The sequence below is a fragment of the Pinus tabuliformis genome, chromosome 9 (genome assembly GCF_031772625.1).
Source record: "Pinus tabuliformis cultivar Carrire ecotype Pingquan chromosome 9, CPIR1, whole genome shotgun sequence".
In the NCBI taxonomy this organism is placed as follows: domain Eukaryota; kingdom Viridiplantae; phylum Streptophyta; class Pinopsida; order Pinales; family Pinaceae; genus Pinus; species Pinus tabuliformis.
Genome location: NC_142307.1, coordinates 41,096,204 through 41,120,043, shown reverse-complemented (window position 1 = coordinate 41,120,043; position 23,840 = coordinate 41,096,204). Strand labels below are relative to the sequence as shown.

Here is a 23,840-nt window from a genome sequence, read left to right as displayed (position 1 = left end):
CAGTTTTATTGACAGAAACATAATTTTTATTAAAAAAAAAAATCTACAACACATATATGGCACTACAATATACCAACAGTAGTAACACACATCAATATTTAGACCATCATCATATACTCTAAACACATAAGCAATAACTACGACAATAATATAATGTTTCAGCTTCAAAATAGTATCCTCGACATCACCTCGATCTCTAACCCATACACACAGGAATAAAATATGATTGAAAATAGTTTATAAACATAAATTGATTTTCTTCAACGTTGGGGCTTCGATTCAATCAAACAATAGCAACTTGTAGTTCCAATTGCCATCCAATTCTGCCATTCACACAAAAAACACTTATTGGTTCACACAGATTGGAAATAACAATGTTTTGCAACTTCAAGACTGTATTTGCATAGAGAAACAATAAGTTCCGCTCTTCTCTCCCTCTCCCTTCTCCTTCCTTGGAGCTTCTCCCCTTCCTCTTTTTTTCTTCTCCTCTTCTCTTCTTTCTCTCAAACACTCTTTCTTATTGTTTCCCAAAAGAAACTGATCATGACAGCCAAGAGTCACAAAGGGTGAATCATTTCCCCTTCACCACAAAATAAGGGAAAATGAAATCTCTATTAATTTTAGAAAATAACTTCTCCATCTTATTCTAAAAAAAAATTCACTTCCTAATGTAAATATTTACAATTTCTTACAAAACATTAAAAAATTCCTCCCAACATTACCATGTGACCATCCCATCACATTGGTAATCTCTTGTCCATACTCTCACATCTTTTGCTCGATCCATGCACCTGCATCACAATCCAATTGAATTCAAAACATACTCAAATTTTGTCATATAAACTATGGTAATTCCAAGTGAAGATCGAATAATCAACCAGGCAACATTAATATGTGAAGAAAATCATATTTTTTAAGCAAGCCAAGGAAACATTAGAAGCATGATAAGGAAAACTCATATTACAAAAAATCCTTATCAACATCCACATGATAAGAGCAGAAACCTTAACCAGCCAATGCATCAATATCATTTGGGACAAAAACACTATATAACAAAGAATATTGATACCAATTTCATTAAGTCGCATAATAATAATTCATCTTGGAAATCTTATAAGTGAAATTTTTTACGATGGTATGCATTAGGATGGTCAAATTCCATTACAATTAGAATAATTTGATTAGTGCTCAGAAGTTCATATAATCTTGTATCATCAATTATGATAACTCCAAGAAAAAAAAAATGCTGAGACATTACAAGACAATGAAAAATACATCAAGCTTCTCCACAAATATGCTTTGAGGAAAAAATAATTCATAAGGGAGGGACAATGTTATAAATATAAATAACATAAATATATAGAAATAATAAACAAAATTCATATTTAATGAAACTACATATGAAAGGACATGTCTCAATTAAATGACATGATTTCTTATGAAAGGGAACTTTTACGTAGGTATATATATAAGGACTTCATTTAAAATATCGAAAAAAGTTCATATACGCAATGGAAAGATTCAAAATATTTGAAATATATAAATATTCATGATAGGGCAAATATATTTATATAAGAAATGTACATAAGATATGAGATATGAGATTATGGAATCGTTACAAATGAGGGCCTACTTATATACCCAGGCAAACACCCTTTCATGAAAAGTCATGTCCTTACATGTATCTTCACTAATTAATTATTTTTTAACTAATTATTATTTGATTATTATTTAGTTATATTACTTTTATATATTTTATTCATAACATTGTCTTCCCCTTTAGAAAAACTTTGCCCTTAAAGCTTATTGATGATAAATCTTAATATATTTTTCTGTCTCGCAATGTCTCTGTCTCCTTAACTTGTGGAACTACCATCTTTGATGATACAAGACAATATGAATTCTTGAATGTGGTACAAAATTGTCGTACTGTAAAACTACCTAACCATCCAAAATGAATCTCCTCTGGAATCTTGCGATTACTAAAAACATGGGATGAATTGTTATCACAACACTAGATTATGGTAACATCGATGTTCTTGGGAACATAAGTCACATGTTTCTGGTTTGGGAATACAAACTGGCTAAGATGTCTGCTTTTATAATTTGGATGATGATTAGGAGTTCTTGTGATTTGATATCCCCTTATTATGTTTGCGGTGATTTCTTGGTTTATTAAAGGTATTTGATTTCTTTCAGGTACATAGGTCTCTTGATTAATTATGAAATCTTCACTTGAAATTTATGTTGCTTGAACTACAACTTCTCAATACATTTTCACTTCAACTGGTTTATCCTCTTATTGAGTTGTGATATTGATTGGATCAGTATTCATTCCTTTATCTTCAACTTGGATTTGTTACGACTGGAGACTTCGATACTTTGTTATGAACATAAATTATGTAAAAATAAATAAAAATAGATAATAAATAATAATCATAATAATATAAATATAATAATAAATAATAAGTAAATTAACTAATGGTTAGTTAGTTAATAATGAAAATGCATGTCTTAGAGACATGCATGTTCGTGAAAGGGTACTTACTTGGCTATATATACGAGACCCTCATTCTCATTTTTACTCATCCTATATCAATTCTTTTATACAATATACAATTTACAACTACAATCCTACGATGGATGTCTTTGTCTACGAAGTATTTTTAATATTTCTGTTGTGTATACGAATTTTGGCCGTTACGTTGGTATCAGAGCTATGTCTAATCCAACATTTGGCCATTAATTCTTCGTCAACTTTGTTGTCATCATAATTGTAGTGTTTCACCAGTATTTCTGTTGGAAATACTGGTGAAAATGTTATTTTTACCAGTTAAATCATTTATATTTAGAGCACAAAATGAACAATAGGAATAAATGCTTTTATTAATATAATCTTTACAATAAATCAAGTACAATGTATATAAGGCTCCAACCTCTTGCCAAGCACCAACTTGGAATTTTTGTGAGGCTTCAACCTTTAGGGCGCCAACCCTGTCTTGTCAAGGCACCAACCTTGGATTTAAGAGCACCAACTCCAAGGACACCAATCCTCCCAATTCTGAGGCACCAACCCCAAAGGCTCTGACCCTATCTTGTCAGGGCACCAACCTTGGATTTAGGAGCACCAACTCCAAGGACACCAATCTTTCCAATTCTGAGGCACCAACACCAAGGGCTCCGACCCTATCTTGTCAAGGTATGTTTGGTAGTAATTGTCTGCTCCAAAAATCTTCTTCACTAAGTTCTGTCAAGCTACAGCTTCACTGTAGTCTCCATGCTACGTCAAAAATGACAACCTTGTCTCATAGAAGGTTCATCATTGCTCTTCATTATACCCAAGAAAAATCTCCAACTCACATCATGATGACTAATACATCATGGTTCAATAGTATCCACATGACTTCAATGTGTCTATAGTGAACTACACTAAGCTCTGCACAAAGACAACTCTTTGTTTCAACCCTCTGTCCTAACTGTCTCAGTAACTACTTTGGGAGTGAAGCTTCAGGAGTAACTGCTTCAAGAATGACTTCTTCAGAGGAGTGACTATCGCAGTTTCATATTGTGCGTTCAATTTAAAAAAACCCTGTTCATACTCAGATAATCTTCTAAGATCCACAGAGCGTCCTTTTGAACTGTTATCTAAATCACTATCAAACACAGGTCCAAGCATTTCAAAAAATAACCCGGTCAACAGAATGTTTGACCTCTGGTGTCCTTCTTCTTTCGTTGGACCTTTCGGCTTCCTTCTTCGGTCGCTCGACCTTCGGCTTCCTTCTTCTTCTGCTGGACCTTTCGACTTCCTTCTTCGCTTGCTCGACCTTTGGCTTCCACTTTCGTTCGCTCGACCTTTGGCTTCCTTTTTCGCTCGCTCGACCTTCGGCTTCCACTTTTGTTCGCTCGACCTTTGGCTTCCTTTCTTATGCTAATTCACATTCACGAGTTGTGAATTGTCCTTCTTCTCTGTGATAGATGCCCAAGATCAATGCTTAGAACTGAAGCGTTATAACTCATTTTTATACGATGTTCACCAATACCCAAAAGACACATTCATTGGGAGGAGAGGCCGACTTATGATTTCACATACTAAAATATATATCGGAGAGTCTTTTATCCATAGACTTGATTATTCACGAAAACCATATAAGAGTTGCTATACCCACATGGAGGTCCCACATGCCACATCATCACCTTTAATCCCGCAATCGCAATTTCATGAGAATTGGAGTCATTCCTTTAATCCCGAAATCGCAACTTCATAAAAATTGGAGGTTTTACAAGTGTGCACATGCTCTGTCTTCCGATGGAGCAGATGCGATATTAAATAAACTATTTTTAATGAATCCATCGGGTCCACAATATTATCGCAATCGGTAGTCCGGGGCCCACCACTCTATCGCAATTGACGGTCCATAATACTATTGCAATCATCGTTTTACCGTGACATCTCGTTAAGACTTGTGATATGGAATCTCCGATACGTGGACGCGATATTACATTGAGTCATATTATAGTGGTGCAGTCAGGTCTGCAGTAATATCGCAATCACAGTTTTTAATGTGACATCCCTTTATAACTTGCGATATGAAGGTTTTGATACGACAAATGCGATATTAATTAGGGCGTGTTGTAATGGGACCATCGGGTCCGCAACACTCCTCCAATATTGATGTTTTCTTCCTTTAGACTCTTACTCTTGGCTTGGATTTCTTGTGGCTTTTCATTCCTGTGATTTCCGTTGGCTTTCTTGTGGCTTCTCGTTCCTGTGATTTCCATTGGCTACTCTTTGATGACTTCCAATAGCTCTTCCTTTGACTTCTGATAGCTCTACTCCTCCGACGTAATGTTCCTATTTCTTCTTCCGATAACACTTACCCTTGGGCATATTCGATAACCTACTTCCTTGATGGCTTCTGATGAACTCTTCCTCTTATTCTTTAGCTTCATGGCTTCTCCTCTTTACTCTTTCTCTTTCTCTTTTGATGGCATCCGATATCTTTCCAACTTGGTTCCATTGTTTCTATTATGTCTGTATTCAATCCTTGGATCCTCCATAAGCAGTATTATGATCAATAGGCATTAATGGGAAACCACATGTCACAAGAATTTGTCATCACAAACACTACCATATTGACATCAATGACAACCTAGATTAACATTCGCAACACAAAGTTGGAGTTTCTATGTTTCGTCATTCAAGGCTTGGGCCATTAAACAAAATAAAAAAGGAAGAAAAAAAAAGATAATCAAAGAAAAATAGTAAAAATAAAATAAAATAAGTACATATAAAGATTAAAAAAAAAAAATCCAATGTAAGTTTTGAAGGAGAACATTCATATATATAAAAAAAGTTCTACATTATTAATAAAAGGTGCATGATAAAGTTAAGAGGGAATCTTTCCAAATATCTTTAAAACTATACATAAGAGAAGGGAGAGTATATAATATTATGTTGATTCTTCATTAAGTGGTTTACAAGTCCATGGTTTTAGCAACCCATGGTAAATGCCCATGGTATTTTCAAGGTAAAAGAAAAACAAAAGGAATACAAAAACTCTATATGTGAATGATAAGTTTTACTTTTTACATAGAGAAAATTAACCGAGTCAAAGGCACATAAGTGGACATATATTTTATATTATACCCCAAAGAGGTGAATAGCCATGTTTCACAAGGGTTGTAACTTTTCAAAAAGAAAAATAAAAGATTATAAATAGAAGATATGTAAAGATAAGTTTTATATTATAAAGGGGTATTTCAAGTCATAAAATTACTAAAAATATATATAAGTACAGAGCGGGTATTATTATAGAAGGTTAGTTAAAATATCCATATATTAAAGTATATAAAGGGTTAAATCTAGAACTATAAAGAGACATAAGGATAACACGTTATAACAAAGTTAGAGTGCTTTTTAAAAGCGTTATAATAAATATAAGGTGCAGTTTATTTAAATGGACCTATATTAACTTATTGTAAAGTGGGAAAAAATATATAATTGAGGAAAATCAAAGTAAAAGGGGTTATCATTAAATCCTATGCTCTTCGACGAACACAAAAGAAGTCAATTTTTGAAGAACATATCAGTGTCGGTGACAAAATATTATTGAAAAACAAATGGGATCAATCATTGAAAAAAATGATGGAGCTCAATTCTAAAATGATGAAGGAAGAAATGTTTTCCTATAATGGCCTTTCAGTTATAGATCACGGAGTAATTACATTAAAAGGAAGTATCCAAGGAAGAGAAGTTAATGTCGCCATTAGCCCAAGCAATGGAAAAATTATATCAACATCAACTTATCAAATCAGTTATTAATTTCAGAGCTAGCCATTGGTGTAAAGAAAATTATTTTTGACCAAAAAGAGTATAAAATTAATGATCTACAAGTGACAATAGGTCATTATGAGTACATATCTCAATTTCATGTTGTAAGAATGGATAAAAACACTGACATCATACTCAGTCAACCCTGGTTTAAGGATTTGGGTACATTCATGTTAAAAACATAGAGAAACAAGTTTTGACGTTTGCTTATAAAGGGAAGATGGCAATGTTTTGAGACCTAACAAGTAAATCAAAATCAATAAAATATTCATTAGAAGACCTTAATTATATCTTAGATTCGATGTTTCAAGATAACGAAAGAACTATATCAAAGAAGCAAAAAGAGCTTGAAGAAGTCATCTGCAGCAAAGAAAAAGAAACTTCGTGCCTCAGAGATCACCAAGAAAATCTACTTGAACAAGTCAAGAAAGCTAAAGCATCAACGAAGGAACTCAAAGAGTGTTTATTAGAACAAGAAGAAGAAAACTTACGTTTAAAGAGCCTTAACCAAACATTAGTAGAACAAATCAAGTGTTTAAAAGATGAGAAGCATGAAGGTCAAAATAAAGTTGACTCAGAGAATGAAGAATGCTTACGTCTCAAAAATCATAATTAAAATAAGCTCATACAGATTAAAAAACATAAGGACAAAAAGAATTCATTGACGAATAGGTTCAAAGAACTTGTCGCAAAGGAACCCAAAATCTCTAGATGTAGTAGTCCAAACTAAAGAAACAAATATCATGACCACTAATCTCATAGTTCAGGCAAATCTAAACCCTATTGAAGTAAAAGCGTACTCAAAGGTTTTCGTTCAAACAGATGACACCCCAAATACAGATTTAGTAGTTAAGTCAACAACAATAATGCCTGATGGAAATTGGGAAACTGTCATAAAAACGTTAAAGGAAGTTTAAATAAGAAAAATTCCTTATCTACATTTTAATCACAAGAGTAGACACCTTAATCAATCTACAAATTTGTATCACTCAGAACATCAACAACAAACTTATTTTACGAAGAATACTAAAATGAGATGAATTCAGTCTATCAATAACAATTCGTTACAAAGTTCCAATGATCAGAAGATTCCACAGAAGGTTAATCTAAGATGGTATGATCCATTCTCAATACGACAATTTTATATATCACTCCAAAGATCATATCAACTTGTATTGACCAAGATGATTGTTCCGAGACGAGAAGGCATTCGTAGCAGAAAAAGAGATCAAACAAAAGACATTAGTAGCAAAAAAGAGATCAAACCCTTTCATCAACAAGCTTTGAGGACAAAGCTTTTTGAAAGAGAAGGCAATGTTATGAACATAAATTATGTAAAAATAAATAAAACAGATAATAAATAATAATCATAATAATATAAATATAATAATAAGTAATAAGTAAATTAACTAATGGTTAGTTAGTTAATAATGAAAAGGCATGTCTTATAGACATGCATGTTCGTGAAAGGGTACTTACCTGGCTAAATATACGAGACCCTCATTTTCATTTGTACTCATCCTATATCAATTCTTTTATACAATATACAATTTACAGTTACAATCCTACAATGGATGTCTTTGTCTACGAAGTATTTTAAATATTTCCATTGTGTATACAACTTTGGGTCGTTACATACGTCTTGAGTAAGTTGTTCTAACTTGTCTTTTAAAGACTTTTTGTTACTTTTAAGCTTCTTTATTAGCGTAAGAAGGTTTTGATTATAATTCCTTAGATGTGAAAGTTCTTCGCTTTCTAGATTATTGACTTTATTCTTATTGTCTTTCTCTTCATCTTTTAAACTTTTGATTTGTTCTAATAAATTTTTATTGAGGTTCTTTAAACATAAATTTTCCTCTTCTTGTTTTGATAAGTGCTTCTTGTGTTCCTTCTTTGTGACCTTAGTCTTTTTGACTTGTACAAGTAATTTTTCATCGTGGTCCTTAAGGTGAGAAATGTATTCGTCCTTTTCCATTACTTCCTTGTAATGCATATTTGCAAGATCTTTATATTCATGTTGTAACACTTTCTTATTTTGTCAAAGTTTGGCTATTTTTATTTCTCTTAATCTTCTAGTTGCAATTTCTCAGTACACTAGATTACGTCATTTTGTAGGAGTGATGATGATCGTTTAACTTGCAATTTGGACTCCATTTTCTTCATTTCCTTAATAAAATATGCATGTTGTTGCCCAAGTGTTGTCATTAATTGTTGTATATCTCTTGCTAACAATTGTTTTTGTGTATCACTTAGATATTCAACTAAAGTGAAAGTTTTGTAACATTTTTTGCAAACGTCTTTTTGATTTCTAAATGACACTTGACAATTAAAATATTCCGCAGAACAAAAAGAAAATTTTGGAAAAAAAAACCATGGTTCTTCGCAACATGCATCTTTTTACTTTTCTTTACTACTTTTAACTACTTTAATTATTAACTCTATATATATATATATATATATATATATAACCTTCAAAACTTTATTAATAAATCACTATATTCATTTTCAGTCATTTCTCTTTTAAAAGGATGTTCAATTACTTTTTCACCTTTTTACTTAAATAATCCTTCTTTTACTAAAAGTACTCTTCTTTTTTGAAGAATAAGTAACCTTCTTATCCTTTTTATCCTTTTTATATATATAAACTAACTTTTATATAATTTCCTTTCTAAAATATTACTCAACCTATACTTTATACCCTTCGCTTCGGCTATTAAAATCTTGGACAATGAATACAATCCTTCCATAACCTTTAGTAAATATAGCTTCAATAATTTATTGGAATGATGGTAGTTTGTTTGTTTTCTTAATAGATATTTTATCGACTTCCAGGGTAATTCATGCATCAATTAATAATTTATTTTTTCTTCAGTTATTTTAAAATCTTTTTATCTTTATTAATGGGTTAAGATGGCCTTGGGTTTGATTAATTAATTAGTCACGACCGTACGAGAGGGCCACAATTTCTACTGATGACACAAATGGTACGACTTTGAAACCTTGAATGACAAATCTTCACTATGGTCGAAGGCAGATTTTAGGTGAAATAATTCTGGAGTTTCGTTAAATTGTTCTCGTGATCTTGACCAACTGCAGCTCTAGGGTTTTGTTGTACTATAGTGACAATTGTAGGATGGCCAAAAGACAAGAGTGGAGGTGCAGAGAGATGGTGTCTGTTGTTTCCTATTGTAGTGGGCAAGGGCATCGGTATAGCAACGCCAGTTTTACATTAGGCAAGGGCATCGATATAGCAACGTCAGTTTTACAGTGTTGATTGTACGGTTTGGTTGTATGAGGCGGTGGGGCCATTGTGAGGTCTACGTGCAGGCTGCAACTGCGAGTTATGGAATGGAACTGATGCTGCCAATCGGAGACCATGGTGCTGGCTCTAGTGCCAATCATCAGTGGCACTACGACGTCAAGGAGGACTATTATGGAGTTGCAGATACATTTTATGCCCCTTTTTTTAATAATCTCTATAACTTTTCTATTTTCCCTTCCTTTTTTTTAAATATCTTTTTCTTTAATACCTATATATATATATATTCCTTCAGTTTTTCTTTTCTTTTTTTGGCCAATTATTTTAGTGTTTTGCCAGAGGCCTAATAGGGAAATGAAAAAACTCCAAAGCGTGTATAGCGAAACGCTTCAATCATGATGACAACAAAGTTGACGAAAGTTTGATGGCCAAAATCTAGATCAAACTAGCTTTGTGTTGCGATTGAGCAATCAAAAAATTGAACAACTCTGATACCAATGTTACAAACAAAGTTTGTAAACACAACAGATTACTCAAAAGATATGAAATATATGAATATCCATGATAGGAAAAATATATTTATATAAGAAATGTACAAAATATATAAGATATGAGGTGATGGAATTGTTACAAATGAAGGTCCTCTTATATACCTAAGCAAGGGTGTTGAAGAATGTAACTAGGTTTGGTTTTCATAAATGTATTTAAGTCACAATATATTGTATTTGTCAAAAGAAAGAAAATGAAATTTTTATTATTATTAAAATTGACTTATTAAAGCATGGGTTTCAGGCTTGGGTCAATTATTTTTATGTCAAGGCCTCCATTGCTAGGGTTTGTGTCAGTTGTCATTGTCCATGTCATAATGTAAAGAACCCTTCTTGGGAATTATTTGTCAGGAAATAAATTTATTTTATATTAAAATTAGTCTTGTAGGCCTCCTCCACCAAGTCGGCCTCAAAATTGGACAAGACGGCCTAAAACTAGGCAACATAATCACTATATAAAGGCAACAACTCGACCTCATTTGTCACTCACTAAACAAGTTCAATCTGCATCTTCTGGGGCCAGAAAAGGTGTGAATTTCAAGGAAGAAGAGGAAGAAGGATAACTAAGGAGAAGGAGGTTTCTCACAAGTATAAGTCAAAATTTTCTCTCTTTCCCACACATGTGAAGTCGTGCAGTTGTTGGAAGGGGGCGGAAATTCTGTCGTAACTAGGAGGCCAAAATTCTGATGTTGGGGTCAAAATTTTGCAATTCGAAAGTTGGCTTTTTGGATTGTTGTTGGGCTAGAGTTGTTGGATAAGAAGAGGCTACTATATCATCTTGGAAGGCCGACTTGGTGGAGGAGGAAAGTTTGTTGGTCCAAGGTCTTGGTCCATCTCAATTTGAATTACTAAAGGAAGAGTTCTTGACTGAGTTTTCCCCTATATAGGGGTTTTATCCTTGGTTGTCCGCTTACATCTAGTGTCCCTGATTTTCATGATTTGCTTTTGATAATTGCTTAATGAAATAGAGATAAAGAAGAACATAAGAAAGTTAATAAGAACATAAGAATATCACAAAAAATTATCAACATAAGAAAAACTTTCTGCCTTTCTAATTTTCTAACAAGGTGTCCTTTCACGAACAATCATGTCCTTAGAAACATGCCTCTTCACTAATTAATTATTATTTGATTATTATTTAGTTATATTATTTTAATATATTTTATTCATAACAAATATCATACGAATTCTTTATACAATATTCCATATCATTTTATTATCCTAAACAAATATTTTTCTTTTTCAAATATTTTGGATATCTATCTAGTGAGCCAGATTTGGTTGTCATAGACGTGATACTAAATGAGTTCATATCTCACTACATAATGGTCTTTCAGGGCTAATTAATTATTATTTAACTAATTATTATTTGATTATTATTTAGTTAGATCATTTTTATATATTTTATTCATAACAAATATCATACGAATTCTTTATACAATATTCCATATTATTTTATTATCCTAAACACATATTTTTCTTTTTCAAATATTTTGGATATATATCTAGTGAGCCAGATTTGGTTGTCATAGAAGTGATAAAAAAATGACTTTATATCTCACTACATAATGGTCTTCCGGGGCTAGACACATATGCAAGGGGGTAGATAGCAATGACATGGTTCCATAAAGGTGACATATAATGGGAGAAGCTTTGTAAGCAATATCTTTGGACAAGATGAAAATCACTTTGATGAAAATGTTGAAGGTCTAAAACCTTAGACTTGATGGCTTCCCATTTTTTTTCTATAAGCTCATGTGGGATTTTTTCGAGACAAACTTCCTGTGGGTTTACAAAGAAGTCTTCAATTTTGCTTTGTCAATACAGGCACTACACTTATTTATTATATTATGTTAGGTGTGTGATTTTACATGGCCATTGTTTGTTTAAGGATTATTTTTAATTTTGTAGTAGATGTTTGTAATTAGGAAGGACAATATCCTAAGGTGTTTCTCGGTTGAAGAATAACAAGCCTTGAGAGTTAGACCAAAGGATTCACTTGGCCTTCAAATAATTCAATAATAATCTAAATTTATTTTTCGAAATGAGGATTGTACACGTTCACATGTTAACCTAGGTTGTCATTGATGTCAATATGGTATTGGCTTCTTACATTGGATGATCTTGATGATGGAAGACTTTATGATGACATGGAAAAGTCAACATGATTAATCGCAGATCACCTATTATGCTCTTAACCTGCAAGACGATACCAGAATACCAAATATGCGAAGAAATATACCCAGAACATAGAACAATGAGAAATAACAAGAAGTATTTTATTATTCAGAAAACAATGTTCACTTGCCTCTTCAAGGGGGCAACCTCCAATAGAGCTGAGCTCAATTACAAAATAAGACACGATGCTCCTCGAGGGGAGTCTCTATCCTTTATATAGGATTCATACATGCAATACCATTGTTCTTATTAATACCATCTATCTAATACCATGGTCCATTTGCAACTAACTGTGGTCCCTTCATTAAATGTGGGTCAACCACTTACAATTATTAATATGGGCTTTATTGACTTCTTACTTAACTATAAATATGACTCGATCCTATTACATAAATAAGGGGGTTAGGGTTGGACCCTAACATGCCCTCCCCCATAAGAATAGCCTTGTCCTCAAGGCTGAAGTTGAGGAAACCGCTGAAGGATAGTGGCTGGTTCCTAGGTCACATCTTCCGGAGAGGTGTCTTTCCACTTGACGAGAACTTCCTTGATTGTGCGGCCTCGCAGGTGCTGTTCTCGTGTGTCAAGAACCTGTTCAGGTTGGAGCCAGATTGACCCTTCTTCATCCACTTCAGGTAGACTGGTTTGAATTTGGCAATTGTTCCCAATCACTTTCTTGAGGCAGGAGACATGGAATACTGGATGGACTTTTGCAGTGGGTGGCAAAGCTAGCTTGTAGTCGACTTCTCCAATGTGCTGAAGTACTTGATACGGTCCGTAGAATTTTGGAGATAATTTCTGACAACCCTTGTCTTTGAGTGATGCTTGCTTATATGGTTAAAACCTCAAAAACACTTGATCCCCTTCTTGAAATTGGTGTTCTGAGCGATGTTGATCTGCCTATTGCTTCATGCGATTTTGGGCTTGATGAAGATTCTCTCTAAGGTGGGCCAACATGGTTGTGCGGTTCTGTAGGAGTTGATCCACTGCTTGTACCTTCGAGCATCCCTTGATATAAGAAGTAGGGGAAGGAGGGAGTTGAACATAAACTACTTCATATGGAGTCATTTTGGTGGTGGCATCATAGTTGGTGTTATACCACCATTTGGCTAGAGGTAACCACTGTACCCAGAGATGTTGCTTTTCTGAAGTGAAACACCGAAGGTAGGTCTCTAGACATTTGTTGACTGCTTCAGTTTGACCATCAGTTTGTGGATGATAGGAAGTACTGAGTTGTAGTTGGGTACCTTGTAGCCAGAAGAGTTCCTGCCAAAAGTTACTGGTGAAGATCGGGTCACGATCAGACACAATGGAAGTGGGCATGCCATCCAATTTGAAGATTTGATCCATGAAAGATTGAGTGACCAAAGTCGGTGTAAAAGGGTAGGGTAGGGCGCAAAAATGAGCATACTTAGAAAGTCTATCCACAACCACCATGATCACTGACTTGTTTCCTGACTTTGGAAGACCCGTAATGAAATCCATAGAAACTTCCGTCCAGATTGAGGCCGGGATGGGAAATGGTTGTAATGTGCTTGGGGATTTGACTATTTCTCCTTTGTGGTGCTAACAGACGTCGCATTCGGCTACAAAAGTAAGAATGTCCTTTTTCATGCCTATCCAAAAAAATGATCTTCGAGTGCGAGCATACGTCTTCTGAAAGCCTGAATATCTTGCAGTGGGAGATGAGTGCAACTCCGCCAAAATGCGGCTTTTGAGGGTGGATGTTGGTGATATTACAACTCTGTCCTTGTAGCGAAGAATCTCATCTTGCCACGAGTAGCCCGCTGTGGACTTTGGATCCACCTGCAATTGATTAATGAGTTGGGAGAGCCAGGGATGTGAAAACCATTCCTTGTGAGCCTCTTCAATCCACTCTGGAATGGGAAAGGAAATTCCGAGCAAGGTACTTTCCTCCTCAAATTGGCATGATAACGCATCTGTTACAATATTTTCGCGCCCTTTATTGTAAATTATCTCATAATCATATCCCAGCATTTTGGCGAGCCATTTATTTTGTTGTGGCAAGGATAGGCGTTGCTCCAAAAAACATTTAAGGCTTTGATGGTCTGTGCGGATTTGGAAACGTCACCCCAATAAGTATGGTTGCCAGGGATCTTACTGCATGTAAGATGGCCATCATCTCCTTCTCATAGGTAGATTGTCCCAGATTCTTCCCACTTAGTTGTTGGCTCGTGAAGGCCAAGGGTATACCTTCCTGCATTAAGACTGCCCCAATACCCGTACCAGAAGCATCACATTCAATCGCAAAGGATTTGGTGAAGTTGGGTAGTGTTAACACTGGAGTGGAACACATGGCATGTTTGAGAGCCATAAAGGCCTATTGTGCTTCATCATTCCAGAGGAATGAATTTTTCTTGAGGAGTTGAGTGAGGGGCCTAGCAATGCGACCATAATTGCGGACAAATTTGCGATAGTAGCCTGTGAGACCCAAAAATCCTCTCAAGCTCTTCAAGGTCTTTGGTTGAGGCCAATCCTGCATTGCTTGGATCTTTTTGGGGTCTACCCTGACACCTTCGCGCCCTACAATGTGGCCCAAATACTCAACTTCTTCCATGCCAAAAGAGCACTTGGACATCTTGACAAATAATTTATGCTTGCGGAGCAGTTGCAAGAGTAGATCTACACGCTGAAGATGTGTGGCCCAGGTGCGACTGTAGATGAGGATGTCATCAAAGAAAACAAGGACAAATTTTCTGAGATAAGGTTTGAGCAGGTGGTTCATAAGGCTCTGAAAAGTGGATGGGGCATTAAAAAGACCAAATGGCATGACCAGGAACTCATAATGGCCTTCATGAGTTCGGAATGCAGTCTTTGGAATGTCTACTTCTTTCATGCGAATTTGGTGATAGCCCGAGCGAAGGTCGAGCTTAGTAAAGAATTCAACCCCATTTAGTTCATCCAACAAATCATCGACAACCGGGATGGGAAATTTATCTTTGACTATCAACTGATTGAGGGCCCTGAAGTCTGGACACATACGCCATTCCCCATCTTTCTTGAGCACCATGACCACTGGCAATGAATAAGGACTAATGCTGGGACAAATGACGCCTACTTCCAAGAGTTCCTTGATGATTTTTTCAATTTCATTCTTTTGGGCGAACGGATATCTATATGGGCACAGATTTGGTGGTTGGGCCCCTGGGACCAAAGTAATGCTATGATCATGTTCCCCTCTCGACGGTGGAAGCTCATGAGGCTTGTCAAAGACTGGCAGATGGTTGTTTTGCCTAAAGCTCATATATAACTACTGGAAATCCATTGTGATTGGGCCAAGTGTGCGAAGCCATTCAGCACCTAGGACAATGTCGCACCCTCCCATGTGTATGGCAAACATGTGGGTCTTTAACTGATAATCCCCCATTCGCAGTTTGACATTTTCACAGCGGCCTTCACATTTCATTATCCCCCCATCAGCGAGTTGGACCTGGAAGTTAGAAACTACTCGGACAAAAAAAAGCACTGCTTCCACGACTCTTTGATGGATAAAGTTATGTGTACTGCCACTATCAATCAAGACGACTATTGGGCGATGCTTAATAAAACCTCTGATTTTGAGAGTTTGGGGAGAAGAAATCCCTGCCAAAGCATGCAGCAAGATAACCAGTTCTTCCAGTACATTGTCCTGTTGGTTGTCCTCTTCTTCCTCATTTGGTTCCTCAAGTGGTGGGGCTTCCTTCGATGAACTGTGATTAGTAGCATCAATTTGAAAGAATTTGGGCTCCTTGCATTTATGCCTGGGGGAGTATTTCTCATCACAGTAGTAACACAATCCTTGCCTTCTTCTTTCCACCATTTCTGCTGGTGACACCTTTTGAACCTTGAGTGTTTGGGTAGTGCTTTGAGCCTGGGTGGGGCGACCCTTGGCTATGAAATTTGGGCGATTGGACTGAGCTGCTAACACACGTTCTACTTCACGAGCTATCCTGCAAGCATGCAACCATGACATAGGGTGTTGCAGTCGGACGTGGGCTTGTATGGCTTTTTTGAGACCACTGACAAAACATTCCAAGTAGAACTCATCGTGTAGACCTCTTGTGCGGAAAGCTCTAAGGCTTCAAAGGCTGTAATATATTCGTTCATTGTTCCTGTCTATCGGAGCTTAGTGAGACGACCTAAAACGTTAGATTCATGGTCAAAGCGATCCGTAAGAGCTTTTTTTAATGTCTGCCAAGTCAAGGGCCTTCCATAGCAATGTTGATGCCACTGCCACCATTGCCATCTTTCATTGTCCAAATACATGCTACCCACACTAAGCTAAGTCGCATCATCCATGATGTGATTCAGTGTGAAATATTGCTCCATTTGTGCTATCCATGTGGCCGGGTGAGAGCCATCAAATTTATACATGTCCAGCTTGGGTGGTCACATCTGGGATTGTTGGTGGGTGCCAAAGAGGTGAAGAGACTGGCTAGACTCACCCTCACTGTTTTCATTGCCAATATATGCCTCCGCGCGTTCCTCCCTTTTTCCCTTTGAGAGTGTTTCATTTAAGTTCTTCAGCGACTGCAGTACTTCGTTCAATGTTGATTCAAGGGTGTCGATCCTCTCATTGGCCATAGCTTGAGCTCTAGTTTGTACCATGCACCGATCTGATGCACTTGAAATTTGGGACCGCCCAAATTTTTTGGCACTAACAATTGAATGGTACCACCTTGCTCAACTCGTCGATCTGATGCTTATGCGCTAACTCTCCAATAAGCGTCCTGGGGGTCTCAGACTTTTTTTTTTTCTCTGAATGGAGTTTTACTCCTTGCTTAGGAATATTGCAGTAGCTGAATCCCAGAAAAGTCAATGTTGCCCAAAGTCCTGCAAAAATCATGCCTAGGTATAGAAGCCCACACAATTGGTCAGATTTGAATAGCAGAACTGATTGGTGCGACAGCGACAGAGCCCAAACTACTAGATCTAGATGGCGGATCTGATGGATATGAATGGCGTAACTGATTGTTGCTACTGCGATAGAACCCCACCTGCGAGATATGATCTGGAAAAGATGATGCGTGATCCAAAGATAGAGAAAGGAACTATGATCTCCATGAGTGTCAGGTGCTATAGATCGCAATATACATAAGGGTCTGACAGTAGTACTCGGCCCAATATTTCAGGGCACTAACCAAGGAGGATCAATCGTACCTTAGCCATACAACCAGACTACCCTATCGTAAGCGCGAGTAATCTCCTCGAGTGCTGTTCTCAGTGTACTGTAGCAACAAGACAGCCGACAGTTTATCTATGGTGAGGTTTCAAGGGAACCTAGGGGGCTTCCGATATACCCAGAGGGTACTTGGAAGACAGTCTGTGTGTGGTTCTGTCTAATGCATTACCACTCGAAGGGGCACCCACAGGGGTTACAACGGAGTCCAACAAGCATGACAAACATAGTACACTTATTTATTATATTATGTTAGGTGTGTGATTTTGCATAGCTATTGTTTGTTTAAGGATTATTTTTAATGTTGTAGTAGATGTTTGTAATTAGGAAGGACAATATCCTAAGGTGTTTCTCGGTTGAAGAATAATAAGCCTTGAGAGTTAGACCAAAGGATTCACTTGGCCTTCAAAAAATTCAATAATAATCTAAATTTATTTTTGGAAATGAGAATTGTACACCTTCACATGTTAATCTAGGTTGTCATTGATGTCAACATGGTATTGGCTTCTTACATTGGATGATCTTGATGATGGAAGACTTTATGATGACATGGAAAAGTCAACACGATTAATCACAGATCACCTGTTATGCTCTTAACTTGCAAGACGATACTAGAATACCAAATATGCGATGAAATATACCCAGAACATAGAACAATGAGAAATAACAGCAAATATTTTATTATTTAGAAAGCATTGTTCAATTGCCTCTTCAAGGGGGCAATCTCCAATAGAGCTAAGCTCAATTACAAAATAAGACACGATGCTCCTCGAAGGGAGTCTCTATCCTTTATATAGGATTCATACATGCAATACCATGGGGCAATACCATTGTTCTTATTAATACCATCTATCTAATACCATGGCCCATTTGCAACTAACTGTGGTCCCTTCATTAAATGCGGGTCAACCACTTACAATTATTAATATGGGCTTTACTGACTCTTTACTTAACTATAACTATGACTCAATCCTATTACATAAATAAGGGGGTTAGGGTTGAACCCTAACATCACCACTATCTTGTTGACATTATAAGCCTATGATGAAGAAGCCTAACAAGAAGCCTAACTGTCCTACCTCCATTTCTGCACTCATAAAGGACAAGTCACATTAAAAATTACTTTTCACCTCCTTAGAGGCAGAATCTCACCATGAGACCTTCACCATCTTGAAGAGCTTAATTTTTCCTTTCCAACGAGCTATTACTCAACCCGAAACTCCAAACAGTTTGGGAGAAATTAATTTTTGAAGTTAAGTTATTAATTCTTGTGGGATTGCAGAGTTAAAACTAAGATAATTTATAGACCTTAGTCCTCTGAAGAGGAGGCTAAACAAAAACTCGTATTGCACTTCTTTTGATAGACAACTCACCTCAGAATTGCAGATTGTCATCTCTGATTGCGGACAATGTTTGGGGATTGTGCTAATCTATAAGCTTGAAGCTTTCGGAACAGAGCAGAGTTATATCTTATCTCAAAGGTGCCTCAGACTGAGATTAATCTCTTCGGACCTATGTTGTAGCAGTGAGAGTGCTTCGGACCTATATCTTCACTTTGTTTTAGAGTTGTGAAGAGATAATTTGTGAAGTATATACTTGTTACAAACCTGTTGCCTGCTCTGTGGAGTGACAATACTTTGAGCTTTTGCAGAGTTGGTGTAGCATGGTGCAACAATATTGTTGCTAAATAAATGGTGCATAATTAGTGAGTTGTGGTGAAGTGTTGGTGAAGTACTGGTGACATGTGGTGCAAAAACATTGATGCGAAATTGATGAAGAAGTATGGTGCAAAATAGATGGTGTAGTATGGTGCAGAGCTGATGGTGCAGATTGGGTGATGAAGAATGGTGCAGTGGAGCAGGCTTAGTGCAGCATAGTGAAGGGACCTTGAAGACATCTTGAAGCAACCATTGAAGTCTTGTGGAAAAAATGATCAGCTGTTGAAGCAAGTTTTTCATACACTCTATTTGTTAAAAATTGAAGGATTGGTGTCCTTTGGGTAGGTGTCCATAAACACAAGGTTGGTGCCTTGGAGAAGATAGGGTTGAAGCCCTAGAGGTCAGAGCCTCATTAATTCCAAATTGGTGCTTGGCAATAGGTTGGTGCCGAAATTTCCGAAGGGTTGGAACCGTCACATCTTATTGTACTTCATTTCATAAAAATATTTTTTCTATAATAAGATTATTCATTTCTCTGATTTTAATTGTGAAGAATCTAACTGGACATAATAACAATTGAAAAGAAATACTGATTCATCCCCTCTCAGTGTTTCCAACACCACAAACCTATGACACGTTGTGTTTCACATATAATGAAAAAATTACAATGTATATTTCTTATAACTTCATTTTCAAGTTTCGCATAAGCTTGATTAATAAATATTTAAGTTGAGTTTTGAGATATGAACATATACCATCTTATATTATAATATTAGAAGAGAAATTTAATTTTACAATTTTTTAATAAAATGTATCTTTTAGTTTTTGTGCTATAAACTTTTCGATGTGAAATTAAACATGCTCTTCAAACAACAACATAGTACTTAAACCTACTAAGCCAGCCTAATAGCTAGGATCTCTAGTATTATCATTCATTCATATTATAAAATAGTATTTTGTCCTATATGAATTTTAATTGTTGTTTTTCCTACTTACAATAGATATACTAGCTCTCGAACAGGATTGTTCATAACAAACTGTAACTAAGACCGATGCGAAGTTGAAATTAGAATCATTTCTACCAGCTTTCACTCTATACCACTTTTCTTCATTTCTTGAAGTTACCGCTATTTGAAATCTAAAATTGATTTGTTTTACATGTTGCAATATGTTCTACTGCATGACGACTCGGGTTATCGTTCAGATTTGACAATACCATATATGATACTTGCTCATAATTTCCTGTGACAATTAGAAGCATATAAAAAATTTGGTAGCCCATACTTAATGGATATCATTCGACAAAAATATTCTGAACAAAAGAAAGTTCCCCAATTTAATATATGGTACAAGTGGAAAACACCTACACACGCAGGCACATGTGCAAGGACTTCCATTAAGGAAGCATAAACTTATCATGCCCATATGAATATAAATTATAAGACCTTGAACAGATTTACAATAAGTTGTATATTCCGTGAAGTTGTCATGAAGATAACCTAGTATTCCATTATTATATGGTGCAAAATCTTGTCATAGACAGAAAGGGAAACCTTCATGTATTACAGGCCACATTCAGTGGGCTCTCCTTCCTGAGATACCGATAATGAGCTACATAGCTACAATTCCTATCTACTGCAACAGTAGATTTAATAAAACCACTAGAAGTCGATCATCATGAGATTATGTATTGTGCTTGGGTTCCAATTGAATAGACTACTAGAAAAACTCATGACAGTGAAGGGGTGGTGCATCTTCGTTGTGATCCCTTTTGATCACAGACCAATCAGGAGCCACGTCAACATTTTTCACGGGCTGAAACACACAAACAGCATAAAATTTTCAATCAACACAGTTAGTTTATTTGGTAAGCTAAACCGAAAATACAGAAATGTCCACAGCAACATTAAGAATACTCAAATGGTCAACCCTCTTTTTCCCAGATACCTTTTTGTATGAATTATATTTTATTGTCATATTGAGACTAGAAAAAACTTGATTCTATCAATGAATCTTTGCTGACAATCATAAGGTTAGGACAGAGCTGTTGAAATATGTAACTAGGTTTGGTCTTCATAATGATGTATGTCATCATGATTTTATGTATTTGATGTAAAGAGAAAAATAAATTTATTATTGTTACTCTTGAGGCATGGGTTTTATGCTCAAGGGAAATTTATTTTTAGGTCAAACACCCATTGTGTGCTTCTAGGGCTTGTCATTGAGTCTACAAGTCAATTGAGTGATTGCCATGTATGGAAGACCCTTTTGGGCATGTTACATATTGCAAAGAAAAATTGTTCGAGTCAAAGACCCTCCAAGACCTTGTCAAACAAGTAGCAACAAGTCAGCCTACATGAAGGAGCAAGTCGGCCTCATGAAAGGATATTGGACACCTTGTGAAGCCTATATATAAGAGACTTCAACCTCACTTGAAGAGCACTCACTCACCACAAGAAATTCGATCAAGGAAGAGAAGGAGAGCGAAGAAGAGGAAGACTAAAGGAATGAAATTTTGAATATTGTTTTTGGGCTATCTTCTCCTCACACATGCGAAAATTAGGGCAACCTTACTACAACAAAGTCAAAGTGCAGGAAAGTTGTTGGGCAAGTGGAAGTGCTGGAAAATTGTTCGACAAGTCGAAGTACTAGAAAGTTGTTGGGAAAGTCGAAGTGTTGGAAAATTGTTGGGCAAGTCGAAATGTTGGAAATTTGTTGGGCAAGTCGAAGTGTCGGAAAGTTGTTGGCAAGTTGCTGGGGGTAAAAGTTGTTGGAAGTTGTTGGGTCGAAGTAGTTGGAAGTTTCCAAAGCTGTTGGAAGCTGCTAGGTCAAAGTAGCTGAAAGACGGTTCATTAAGAAGAAGTTTGACTTGATCTTGGAGGGCTCTTGGTCAAGGGTCATAGGTCTTGAAATACGTCATTCGAAGTTCTATAAGAAGAGGAGTTCTTGCGGATTTTCCTCTAAAAATGAGAGGTTTTTGCCCTAGTTGATTGCCTATGTCTTGCGTCCTCTTGTCTCATTGTTCTTTATGGTTTGGTTGTTGTTTGATGATAAGAACACTAATTATAATCAAGAGTAAGAAGAAGTTAATAAAGTTAAGTAATATATATCACAAGCAGTTATCAAAGTAAGAGAAATCACCTAACCTAGCTGCCCTTAGATTTCTCAACATGGTATCAAAGCTAAGGTGACAAGACAAGAAAAGGCAGATTGAAGGACCATCAAAAGGAGTATATCAAGAAAGGTCATGACATCAAAGAGAACATCGTACCATCAAGAAGGGATACTCAAGGGCCGAGTTCAAGGAAATCATCAAGAAGGACTAACCCTCTCATCATCTTGAAGGAAGATCATAGAAGACCTCAAAACCCTAGCTCATCCAAAGAAGAGTTCCACACTTGAAGCATTCTTGGGAAGCTCACACATTTTACAATCATCATCTCAAGGAGAAGAAGATCTCAAGGACCCCACCTCCACTCAAAGAAAGAAGGACTACACATTGAAGCATCATGAAGTCTCTACATCAAAGAAGAAGCATTGCCATCATCATCCAAAAGAATCAAGGTGATCTCCCTCTCTTCAAAAAAAGGATCACATCACAAGCATATTTGAAGAAGCACATCATCATCCAAAAGAATCAAGGTGATCTCCCTCTCTTCGAAGAAAGGATCACATCACAAGCATATTTGAAGAAGCACATTTCGAGAAGAAACATTGTCATCTTCAAGGAAGCAAACATCAACATCAAAATCAAGAAGGCATCAAGTTGAAGATATCACCATCAAGAAGCATCTTCACTTGACAAGTACCTCTATATTTATGTCTGAATTTTCTATCAAAACGACTTCATTTTGCAAGGAGAGCAACAAGTTGGTTGGGTCATCAAATTTCCTTGCATGGAAGAAGAGGACAGATTTGATCCTCATAGAAAATGAAGTCATTGGACATGTTAAGGGTTCAATCACTAAACCACCAAAATGTTGGAATTTCTAAGCCTAACTACTAGAAACCCATCATGTACTTTACTAATTTATTCCTACCTACTTGTTCTGTTAATTAACAAGTTATTTACCATGTAAATACGGAAATAAATACAAGTACATGCTCAACACATTACAGATCATCAACTAAAGGAAACAGAAACAAACACACAAGTGACCGTTGTTTTTGGACTAATGTCCTCGGAAAAACCCAATGTGGGAAAACCGGTGCAGCTTTCTAAGGGTTTGATTTATTAACTAGTTTCAGAATACAATCTGGGTGCCAAATCCGGCTCCCCCAACAAAGAAAAATCTCGGTAGTAGTACCTCTCTACTCAGAAGCAGATATTCCGGCTGAAACCCCGAATAAACACTCTGACAGCGCCACAGCTCCAATCTGCCCCATGAAACACCAGAGTCAGCCTCTAGGGACTGCGTCAGCTCTCTCTAGCCCAACGTTAGCCTAGCGTCACTCTAGCTTGGCCTGCGTTAGCCTCTGGAGGCACTGCGTCAGTCCTCTGGCCATCTGCGTCACTCACACTGGCCCTCTGAGGCACTGCGGAGCTCCTGGCTACCTCTACGTGAGCCCTGGCCGGCTCCGCGTGAACCCTTCGTTGGTTTTGCGTCCCTCTCTCCGGCCCTTGCGCTGATACTCTTAGTACTATCTCTGCCTCTTTGCTTCTGTATTCACTGCCCCTCAGTTGCAACTC

General features: G+C 36.6%; 1 protein-coding gene across 4 annotated transcripts in view; it reads right to left on the bottom strand.

The window, feature by feature from the left end:
• Positions 1–440: 440 nt before the first annotated feature.
• LOC149147049 (phosphatidylinositol N-acetylglucosaminyltransferase subunit A-like) overlaps positions 441–23,840 on the bottom strand; it is a 318,990-nt gene continuing 295,590 nt past the window's right edge. For 3 of the 4 annotated variants that reach the window (XM_089440598.1, XM_089440600.1, XM_089440597.1), the window contains exon 9: positions 20,413–20,965. In XM_089440598.1, coding sequence (XP_089296724.1) covers positions 20,870–20,965 — 96 coding nt within the window. In that variant the 3' untranslated portion in view covers positions 20,413–20,869. Of the gene's footprint in view, positions 792–20,412; positions 20,966–23,840 lie in introns of those variants that run through there. The other variant, XM_089440599.1, reaches the window with a different exon arrangement.